Below are 11,498 nucleotides of genomic sequence, written 5' to 3'. Positions count from 1 at the left end.
TCGCTAATGCTTCACCAGGTTTGCACCAAACTAGGATTTTGAATTAAAACTGTCCTGATTATTAGAAATTCATTTTTTGAGGCCTAATATTCCCCCCAAACAAACAAACAAATAATCCAACAGCATGGGATGGTTTTTCAGGTCAGTTTTCCATAGGATGAACTCAATGAATCCATTTCCCAGAAAACACTGCTCATCTCTAAAAAAAAAAAAAAAGATCAGAGGCTCATTTGGAAGAACTTGAGGAAGATGAAGGTCTGAGCTGCTCAATTCATTGGTCTGTAACCCCCCTAAGAACTTAAATGGAATTCACACATTGTTTTCCCTAGGATTTAAAACAGCACTTTGGAATGATGAATGCTACTGGAATGTTGGGATGAATCCTGAATTTACTGTCTCTGCAGGAATCTGAATTTTATAGGTGGGAGTGAAGCTGTGAGGAGATGTAAGAACATTCATGGAAGTGTCCTTGTCTGAACAATGAACTGAACAATCTCCAAAATTGACATATTATGGTTTTTTAAAACATTTTTACACAAATTAAAGTGATGAAGATCAAATGATCTGAAGGTCCTGGTTTGATGAAACCAACGAGACAACATCATCTGCAGAAAGCAAGAATTAAGTCCTGTAGTTCCTAAACTGCCAACTCAGTGCCATCAATGGAAACTAAGTTCCTGCCCTGGTCGTACAGTGACAGCCAAACTGCCCTTATCAGAGGGCCCTCGACCCCATACTCACGGAGCATGAGTTTATTTTTCACAATGACCTCCAGAGACTCTCAGAAACTCCACTCTGTGAATTTTTGAGTGATGCCTTTGATTCTGGAAGCGAAGCTCCGAGTCATCACTCAGCTTCAAACGACATGAAGGCAGTTTGAACAATTCCCAGAAGAGGGCACTCAGACACGAGGTCGGAGCTGCTGCCTGTCAGTCACCACATGTTTGTGTCTTCAACTTCAAAATAATCCACTGAAAACTTAAAAAATCCTCTAAATAAGTTTGTCCGACTCAGGAAAAAAAAACTCACTTTCATTAAATGGAGTAATTGATTGTGGGAGTTAAGGAGGCTGTTCTGTGAATTCTCAGGAGATGATTGAGGAGGCCCACTGGAGCACGAGGAGGAACTAATCTCTCCATTTAGGAGTTCACAGCAGATTTATGGAAATCAACTCTGCAGTCAAACTCCAGGAGGAGACGAAGGGCTGGATTGGGGAGTGAGAGGGTCCAAACACAAACCCCCTCAAGAATAGATCATACGGAATGAGTTTCAAAACATCACTGGGTCACTTTTTAAAAAACTTAAATTTGAAGTTTTATTCCTCAGATTCTTCTCAGTTTAATTCATTTTCCACCTTCTCTGGATTCTAAAGTCAAAATTTGTCTCCATCATCACCATCTGAAAAACAGTCTGAAGGCTTTTGCCAAAAGGCCAAAATGGAACCGGCAGACCTGCTGATGAAGCCTTTGGAGTGAGGAGGATCTGGGGTGGAGCTCAATGATGACTCAAAGATCCTGTTATCCTGATCTCTAATGACACATTCAGCAGATCAAATAAAATCTCTCTACTCTAAAAATTCTAACATTCAGTTCCGGATGTTCAGCCATATGAATTTTATTATCTGAAATAAACATTAATGTCTAAACAAGAACAATGGTAAGAACAAAGGCAGTGTAACCAGTAAATGAGACAACTGGATCACTGGAGGAACTAAAGCATCTGCAGTTGCTAAAACAGTAGAACAAAAACGTTTAAACCTTTAAAACCCGAACACATCTGTCTGGGAAAGTGTTGCAGATGTCAGACGAGCTGATTTCAGCCAACATGTGTCCAGATTAAAAACTAAAACCACATCATGAACATGTGGAGGAAACAATTTCCTCCTGATTATTCATCCTTTAACATCTGGAAGTTTGTGGTTCTCCAAGTGGTGAAGAGCAAAACAGTCCGATAGAGAATGTTTAAACGGTCCCCTGAGAGTCATGTGACTGTTGCAACATCATGTGACCAAAGTCTCTCCCTTTGAATCCTTTTAAGAAGAAATCCAGAAAAAGAAAAGCAGCTTTCACATCTGTGCAGAAGACAGTTCAGTCCTGGAGCCTCAGTTGGGGCTCCTCACCTGCTGAGGTGGTCTGCAGATCAGCTGACCTGTGCACTGTGCAGGAAACAGACAGAAGTTAGCTGAGCACGTAGCACAATAGCGTCTCCATCTCTTTACTTCCTCATCTCACATTACTCTGTCAGACTCTCAAATGAAGCTGCCTGTGATGCAATTGGACTGTGTGTAATCAAATGAAGAGATCAGTTGATCTCTCACTAAAGATCACTCGATTAGAGGGAGGATGAAGATATTCTCAGAGGATTCATTGATCTTTAAATGTCATGGAAACAGATTTAATTGGAGAGGAGGGGTTAACGAGCACTGATTGGACACAAAAAACTTCTGTTACTCACAGTGGTTTCTTGGGTAACCAGGTGGCTCCTCCCACTGCAGCATGGCAGTGGCGATGTTATATGTAGTGCCACTGTCCATCCATCCCCACGCCACCCATTGGACCTGCAGGACAAACACAGAGAAGCTCATCAGACCTCTCTGGAGGTCATTAGACCAGTTCTATGTGTGTGTGTGTGTGTGTGTGTGTGTGGGTGGGTGTGTGTGGGTGTGTGCATGTGGCAGCAGGTGTATACCAGGTGGTCTGATTCCCATGTGCGTCTGCCGGTCCATCACGAATCCTCCCATTGGCTGAGCTTCTGGGCCATACACTCCCGTTTGGCTCACTGTGAACATGATAAAGATACGACTCGAGTTCCATTTTCAGAGAGCAACAGTTGCTCGTTTGGCTGTGGAGTGGCGCTTTTGTGGAAGTCAACAGCAGGATTAATATTAATAAAGTTCAGGGGATGAAAGTCTAATAGGTTTAGAGAGGCTCCTATTGGAACAAACCCCAGGTTAAACTGGTCAAAGCACTGGTCAGCCAGACTGATTCACATCTTTGTCTGGTGCTAATCCTGCTAACAGAGAACATTTAATCTGCACAAACACAAAGAGCAGCAGAAGCATAAAGACTCTGTGTGTGTGTGTGTGTGTTGTGTGTGTGTGTGTGTGTGTGTGTGTGTGTGTGTGTGTGTGTGTGTGTGTGTGTGTAAATATAAAGCTCAGAAAAACTCGCCTGCTCTGTTTGATTGGTCAAACATGGGTTGAACAATCCGCCTTCTCGCATTGATGAACCTGAGAAATGGAGTTTAAACACTAATTAAAGCTCAAATTTACAGGGCAGTGACTTTACTGCTCCCACAAGACGTGATGATAGTTATTATTATTATTATTATTATTATTATTATTATTATTATTGAATGCAGACAACTGTGAAGGCAACAGGATCATTCATATGCCAGTCTTAGAATCTGTTTTCCTTATATGCACGACCTTTGATCTTACACCTTCTGTGACCTCTCTCCACCTTTAACCCCTTCTCCCCCTCCCTCTTCAGAGGTAAGTCCTGGTCTTCCTCAGCTCAACGCTTTCTAAAGCAGCAGCGACCCCTCCTGACCCGCCTTGCAGTGAAAGCTCTGTGGCTCCTCACATGATTTATGGGCCCCACCCCCACTCCAGTTCACCCAGTAAAGAAGAGTACAGAGTTTAGGGGCGAGCCAGTTTCCTTTTCAGGAAAACAAAAGGCATGACCATCTATTTCAGGGAGTCGTGGGGGGGGGGGGGGGGTCCAGGGGTGAGGAATACATTTGAGGAGTAAATTCACATGAGAAAATCTCTGAAAGTGAAGCAGCGGCTACGTTATTGTTCAGGCTGGTGGACAGGGATGACAGTTAGACTGATGACATTGTTTTTAGAACTCAGGGTTTAACTTTGATCTCTGTCTCAGCATCTGCTGAGACATCATTTACTATCTTAATGTTATAAATCTCCAGATGCATTTATTTTGTTCCTCCAACTACCAGCTGGAGGTGAGCTAGTTCTTAGTACAGGTTAGAGAAACAGCTGGAAGTTCAAAGTTTCTCTTGGCTCTCAGTGCTACAGCTGTCCTGTTTGCACTGATGTTTACATTTCTGAGAAGATCAGGAACACCAGACAGGCCTCCACTCCTCACCTCCAGGCTCCAATCAACCCTCCCCCCAAATGGCCCCTCCTGACTGTAATTGGCTGGTAATCAAGCCCATGGGACTTGCTAAAATAACAAGCGTCACCACTTCTAATGGGACAGAAGATGCGTTGCTAACAGCGACAACTCACCAGTTGTTGACCTGTAGGATGGTGAGGCCGGTGTCCTGAGCCAGCTGCTTCTTCTGCTCCTCCGATGGGTACGGGTGCTGGATGGGGACAAACCATCTAGTCCCATTAATCCTCCCACAGAGCCTTTGTTCATCTTTCTACAGAGCTCCAGAAGTTTCTGTTATTATTTTGAGTCAGATTCGGCAACGTGTGACCACTTAACCATTTTTGTTTGTGGTTGTGTTGATGATGGTGTCAGGGGGCTGAGAGGTTACAGAACCCGCATCCACAGGGGGCCTGGGCCCTGGGGGCCCTGTCAGTGAAGTAATGGATGATGTTTTCTCCCAGGCTGAGGGAGCAGAGCAGCGCGATCACACAGGAGAGTTTCTGATTACAGCAGCATTCAACAAAAACCTCCTCTTAGACCCTCAACTGATGCTATTTGTGTCTCTGACATTAAACTTGTATTGGACGTTGATCCTACGTTGGCGGTCGTTACTGTTCAGGATGTAAAATAGACTCCTTCTTCCACATTTCTCAAAAGTTCTTAGCCAAAACATTTTCTGCCAACATGCCCCCCACTTGAATGCACCAGAAGGTCAAAGGTCAAGGACACTGAGCCCTCATGATCACAGTTCCTAGGGTAGGATGAATGGACTCGCTGTGTCCTCAAACCTTGTCAACACAAGACGGCAGGAAAGCTTTTCATTCAACCAAAAAGCTTTGCGTTACCCTGTTAGCACTAATTAGGGCACAGGTGAGACGTGGGTTGACGGGGGCTGACGTGGATATCATTTCAGGACTGAGACTTACTGTGCAAAGTACTGGGGGGATGCATGTGTCGACGCCTGCAGCCATGGCCTCATTGTTACCCACATCTGCAGCTGTAAACTGCAGCTGATAGATGGATGGAGGTGTCCCCGTGCCCTCTGACCCCTGATGGTTAGAGGGCAGAGGGTCATGGAGGCTGCTGCCAGGGTTTCCCACAAATACATCTGTCCCTGCTCAGGCCAGGACTCCCATCCATCAGCCCAGCCCACACAGAAGCGGCGTTCAAGTCCCGCCCGGGAATCACAGCGACGCCTTTGAAAGTGGCGGATTCTCCTCATCAGTAAAACTGATCTAAACAAACAAAAATAAACTTTTAATCCTTTCCTGAACTCAGCTGGAGTTCTTGTAACAGTGTTCAGGTCAGGGCAAATCTGACAAAGGGCCCACAGGTGAAATACCTGGACCATGGCAGAGGGCAGAGGTCATGAGCCCTGGCTGGGAGGAGAGGGTCATTGTAACTTCAAAGTTGGTGAGAAGGCCTTCCCAGAGTTGGAACAAAAAATTCACCAAACCATCCAAACGTTCAAGGATCAAACGTTCAAGAATCACCCATCAGCAGGAAGAAACAGAAACCTCCCACAGAAAAAAGCTCTCATTCAAACAAGCAATATGATCAACCTTCCGCTTGAATCAACCTAAACAGGTGCTACAGGTGAGGGCAGGGCTTACCGTCAGGTGCTGGAACAGCCAGGTTCGCAGGGTGTTGGTGGCCACTTTGGGGAAAATTCCTCGTTTTTTGTTGTGCAGTCTTTCCTTTTCGGGGTCGTCATCGTCTCCAGTACTAGGAGATGCCGCACTATGATCCAGACAGTCACCTGACACCCCCATCCCAATGCACACACACACACACACACACACACGCACAAACACAAAACATCAATATTTGTACTTTGAAAAGTAAAAATTGTAAATCTTGATTGGACGGGTGGGTTCATGGCTTCGCTTCTCTGACCACCAAAAGATGTAGGACTGCAAACTCACTCACTCACTCACACACACACACACACACACACACACACACACACACACACACACACACACACACACACACACACACACACAGAGGCATGTACATACGCACTAACAGATCCCCACTACTAGAAAATCCAGCCTTTCATGATCCTGCTCTTCACAGTCTGGTTAATGAGGCAAAGGTGAACCCAGGTGACCCTGCAGCCACACCTGCATGACAACATGCATCCTACAGGGCATGAGAGTCCCCACAAAGGTGGAAATAATGATAGAAATGATGCTGAACACTGAAAACAAGCCTCAAGAGGCTGATTTACAGCAAACCGCCCACAGAGAGATGCTGAGACAACACCTGAGCTCTGAAGAGGGAGGAGAAGGAGGAGGAGCAGCAGGAGGAGGAGGAGCCTCACAAGAGCTTCAGTAAAAACTTCAGTCAAAATTCCCTGACGAGTGACAGGAAATAACTGCAGGAACTACTGTATATTTACTCTGGAGAACTGCTAGAATGGTTATTATCAGTCAGTCAGAACCATCAGGACTTCTGGTTTCTGACACATGTGAAGAAGCTCCATCTCTTTTGGTGGCAGTTTTCTAAGAACAGTTTGAAACAACCTTTTTGCACAGGCCTCTGTTTACTGCTATCTTACCAGGCACACACAGAGTACTACACAGGAAATCTCCAGAGCTCATTAGCTTTTGAGCTAGTGTGCTAACAGCATGTTAGCGCACCTGTACATTAACACCAGCAGGCTTCAGTGGTGAATGCTGGATTTTATCTTTGGACTGCGATGCTAACAGAACACAATGTGGTCCCCCAGCCTGATTCCTGCATGTTGTCCAAAACATTTGCTGTAGTTCCAGGTGGTCTCAGGGTCACCTGTGGTGACACTGCTAAGATTCAAGGTTTCCTCTTTGCAGTAGGTGTCACCTTGCTCGCTGCTGTTTTCCCCACTCTGACAAGTGTTTCCACAACTAGATGGCCCTGGTGTGCCTGCAGATCGGATGGAGACGGCATCGGCGTGATCTCTGCTCCACGAAATCTGTTGAGATTTAAGTGACATTTTTGCAATAATGACACAAACAGTGTGTTTGTGTGGGACTGCAGGCCCGGCAGCCACCTTCGTTGTAGTTTTGGGAAGCGCCAGCAACCTTACCTGCTCAACATCGTTGCCCGACAATCTGATGAAATCCTCACTGTCCGATCTGTTTCCGTCGTTGTCATCAATAACCAGATCGATGGGCATTTTCCCCTTCAGACAGTCGATGTATCGATGACAGAAGTTATCGCAGAGCTCGTGAACCTAAGGAATCAATAATTCATTCATATTGAGCCACTGAAACAGAAATGTGACCTCAGACAAGTTCTGTCACCTTCTCCAGCTCCAACAGGTGGAACCGCAGAACCTGGATGGCCTGGATCATCTACAGAAGCACCAACTTGCCTTTACAAACCTGTTGTTATCCATGTTGAAATACAGTACAGGCACTAAAGTCACTCACCAACTCATCTAGCTCAGGGTTTGATGAGAATATCAGCTTCTCTGTTCTGATCTGGATGCAGAGAAAGAAAATTTGTGATGTTAAATCTTCAGTAAATACTGATAAAACACTTGGACAAATGTCAAAAATAACAAGGAAAAGTTTACAAAGATATGAGCTAGTTAGCCTAGTGTTAACATGCATTACAACAGCCACTTTACAGACATCACCTAAAGGCTGAACTTTTACTACAATAAACAAAAAATTATCATTATTGTCATCAGTTTGACTTTTTCTGTGTTTTTTAACTTTTACCTGTTTGGAGAAGACGAGGATGTCTTCACTGAAGGAGTCTGAGGAGCAGACGTCTCCTCCTGCCACGCAGCTCTCTCGAGGCGTGCACATCGCCAGCTCACATTTTTCAAAAATCAGAGCGAGCAGTGGGAACAAGGGATGTCTGGAGGAGGAGAAGGAGGAGAAGAGGAAGACAAAGAGGGGGAGGGAAGGAGGAGAAGGAGGAGTAAGAAAAGAGGAGAGACAGGAGGAGCAGAACAAATGAATTTCTAAGTAAGGCCTTGAACATATATATTCAAAATTGTTCATGTGACACCTTCAGGTAACTGTTGATGAAAGAGTTTGATTCTTGTTATTACATATTTTATGACTGTAATCTTAATAATAACTGCTCATACAAAGAATCACGTGGATTATTTAGTTCTGACATTAAAGAGCATAGAAATGCATTTTAGCCAAAATGTTATTAAATACAACCAAAACTTTGATTTTGCTGTTAAAACTAACACAGACTATTGCTGTGTTTTATAAGGTCCGTGAACTCATCATACCCATAAAGGACGTCTTTGTCCCCAGATGTTCCCGCCACGCTGCTGGTTTGGTTGGACTGGGAGTACTGGTGCGGTACGTATGTCCCAGCAGGCAGGTGGATGGTCTGCAGAGAGCGAGAAGTAGGGTGGGAGGGGGCATCTCCATAAACCCCACCCACCGTGTCCAGGTCGTAATGGGCCAAGTCTTCATACTGGAAGACAGGAGAATACGTGACCTCTGACCTCTGCGGCCACAACAATAATGGATCAATGTTGGAGTTCATGTTCACTTCTCTTTTTAACTTCTCATTAAATGCGTGTCTAACTTTCATGCTATGTTTGAACTGGCTCTGATGTTGAATAAGGAACAGCAATTAATAAGGAACAGCAATTAATTCAAATAAAACATTAACTTCGAAAATAGATTATTGTTACATGAAATTCAAAAACAACACTGATTTCTGAAAAGTAGCAAATAGAAAACTGATCAAACAATATTTATTTATTTCTGATCTGTCCATCGCAAAGGTTATTACAGACTTTTATTTCAGCCTTAATAATAATTTTCATACTTTTCAAACAAAAAATACACATATTCTTGATGTTCATTAGAAACGGTTCCTGTTGCCCTTTAAATGTTTTATTATTATTAATATTATTGTTGCATTTTTACAGGCCAGAATATTAAAATTACTATAATTTGTCCGTAGTTTGGTGCTGTTGAATCATTTAACTTTTATTTTGTCTTGAACTGAAAACATTAAACTGATTTTAAATAACTCAACAATAAAATGACCAATAATCTATGTATCACGGATTCGGATTTTTTCTTTCTGTCGGGTTTTAATCGGAATAGGTTGCGGGACCTTCAGAAACAAAGTTGGGCTGACGTGTGATTTTACGCACCCGCTGCGCCATCGGCAAACTTCAGCTGAGTCCTGCGGAGAAAACACGCATCCAACAGTCCGTCACTTAATCCTGAGTGGAACAATTCCAAGAGGAACACGCACAAACCCGCCGGTGGCCACTGGCCCCGCACCGGTTTCAGTGGTAGCAGCTCGGCCAGACACCACCTCCGGCTCCAACAACCCGCCGCTCCGTCAGCGAGTCAGATCTCCAGCACACACTGAAGCCGGGAGGAGCGCAGGATGTGAGCCGCTGTGATCCGGGACCGTGCGGGGCTGATTCCTGCGTGGAGGAGCGTTCAGATCCCCACCGCCGTTCCGAAGGAACGGCCTCCTTCCCCCTCAGAGAACGGGCCTCCGGCTGTGAGAGGGGATAGAGGGGGCAGGTTCTCGTCTCAGTTAAAGCAGCAGAGGCTGTCAGGAGGTCCGAACTCAGCAGGTGAACTGCTCCACAACGTTTTTGGACTGAAAGCACAGAAGGTCCATAACGATTAAAAAAAAACCCCGAGTGTTAACAGGATCTAACAGAACCCAGCTCAAAAAAGAGGATACCGCTGATTCCGGTTAAAGTATTTGGGGGTTCGACCCGGTTAACTTGACACCAGAACAAAAGAGTCAAACATTCCTATAAATTCAGCCAGAAGATGAAGATGAAGCGTCTTCTAACGTTTATGATACCCTATCCTGATAGCTGATTCTCAGCGATGAGCTCCAGTATGAGACCCTGAAGGTGGAACAGATTAGAAGAATTTTCCATCTGTGGAGAATCAGATTAAATCAACACACACACACACACACACACACACACACACACACCACACACACACACACACACACACACACACACACACACACACACACACACACTTTGAAAATAATATGGAACTCTGTCTCCATCTAGGTGTCGAAAACTGTTACTGCACCATCGCCATAATTATGAACTCATTAAAAAGTAAAAATAACAACCGGCTGCCAAATTTGTGTATTCACATTGAAATACCTCCTCCGTGAACCATCACCTTATCGTGGTGGAGGAGTTTGCGTACCCTAATGAGCCTGGAAGCTATGCTGTCCGGGGCAGTTTGCCCCTGATAGGGTCTCCCAAGGCAGATTGGTCCTAGGTGAAGGGTCAGACAAAGAATGGTTCACAAGACCCATCATGGAACATCTAAAAGGGAAGCCGCGTTCCCAGCCCAGAGGGTTACCGGGGCCCCACCCTGGAGCCAGGCCTGGGGCTGGGGCTCGATGGTGAGTGCCTGGTGGCCGGGCCTACGTCCATGGGGCCTGGCCAGGCCCAGCCCGAACCAGCTATGTGGACACTCCCGTCTCCAGTGGACCCACCACCCGCAGGAGGAGCATGAAGGGTCCGGTGCAGTGTGGACTGGGCGGCGGACCAAGGTGGGGGCCTTGGCGGTCCGATCCTCGGTTATGGAAATTGGCTTTTGGAACATGGAACGTCACCTCTCTGGCGGGTAAAGAGCTGGAGCTTGTGGGGGAGGTTGAGCGCTTCTGACTAGATACGGTCGGCCTCACCTCCACACATAGCATTTGGCTCAGGAACCTAAGTCCTTGAGGGGGGTTGGACACTCTTCTACGCTGGAGTTACTCAGGGTGAGAGACGGAGAGCGGGGGTGGGCTTTTTGCTTGCCCCCAGACTCTCTAGTTCGACATTGGGGTTCTTGCGGTTGAGCGAAAGGGTTGCTTCCCTGTGCCTTCGGGTCGGGGAACGGGTTCTGATGGTTGTTTGTGCGTATGCACCAAACAATTGTTCAGAGTACCCGCCCTTTTTGGAGGATCTAGGACGGATGCTGGACAGTGTCCCAAATGGGGACTCCATCGTGCTGCTGGGAGACTTCAATGCTCACGTGGGCAACGACAGCATGACCTGGAAAGGCGTGATTGGGAGGAACGGTCTGCCCGATCAGAACCAGAGTGGTGTTCAGTTATTGGACTTCTGTGCTAGTCGCAGTTTAACTAACACTATGTTCGAACATAAGGTTGTTCATCGGTGCTCTTGGCACCATGACAGCCTGGGCCGTAGGTCAATGATTGACTTTATAGTCGTGTCAGCTGATCTGCGGCCATATGTTTTGGACACTTGGGTGAAGAGAGGAGCAGAGCTGTCAACTGATCACTACCTGGTGGTGAGTTGGATCAGGTGGGGGGGAAGCCACCGCGCGGACCTGGCAGGCCCAAACGCTTAGTGAGGGTCTGGTGGGAACGCTTGGTGGAGGAATCTGTCAGGCTGGTCTTCAACTC

General features: G+C 45.9%; 1 protein-coding gene across 2 annotated transcripts; it reads right to left on the bottom strand.

Annotated features, from left to right (window-relative positions):
- Positions 1–1,589: 1,589 nt before the first annotated feature.
- Positions 1,590–9,988, bottom strand: meis1a (Meis homeobox 1 a). Of its 2 annotated transcripts, none has more exons than XM_057036084.1 (13): positions 9,241–9,988; positions 8,356–8,579; positions 7,826–7,967; positions 7,532–7,582; positions 7,403–7,453; positions 7,186–7,332; positions 6,960–7,071; positions 5,729–5,874; positions 4,250–4,326; positions 3,171–3,229; positions 2,689–2,778; positions 2,455–2,557; positions 1,590–2,155 (listed from the first exon to the last, which is right to left on the bottom strand). In XM_057036084.1, exons 1-12 carry the CDS (start codon positions 9,250–9,252, stop codon positions 2,511–2,513), a joined length of 1,158 nt encoding a protein of 385 aa, XP_056892064.1. In that variant the 5' UTR covers positions 9,253–9,988; the 3' UTR covers positions 1,590–2,155; positions 2,455–2,510. The 2 variants fall into 2 exon arrangements, with proteins under 2 accessions (XP_056892064.1, XP_056892065.1); XM_057036085.1 differs by having other exon boundaries at positions 8,356–8,546.
- Positions 9,989–11,498: the final 1,510 nt, after the last annotated feature.

This window comes from Takifugu flavidus, chromosome 6 (assembly GCF_003711565.1).
Source record: "Takifugu flavidus isolate HTHZ2018 chromosome 6, ASM371156v2, whole genome shotgun sequence".
In the NCBI taxonomy this organism is placed as follows: domain Eukaryota; kingdom Metazoa; phylum Chordata; class Actinopteri; order Tetraodontiformes; family Tetraodontidae; genus Takifugu; species Takifugu flavidus.
This window is presented reverse-complemented; position numbering and strand designations above follow the sequence as displayed.

Excerpts from the sequence above, each read along its gene's own strand:
- meis1a (XM_057036084.1), bottom strand. Across the intron at positions 2,779-3,170 it reads TGACCAATCAAACAGAGCAG|TGAGCCAAACGGGAGTGTAT; the intron begins GCGAGTTTTTCT and ends TCATGTTCACAG. Across the intron at positions 2,558-2,688 it reads CATGGGAATCAGACCACCTG|GTCCAATGGGTGGCGTGGGG; the intron begins GTATACACCTGC and ends TTTGTCCTGCAG.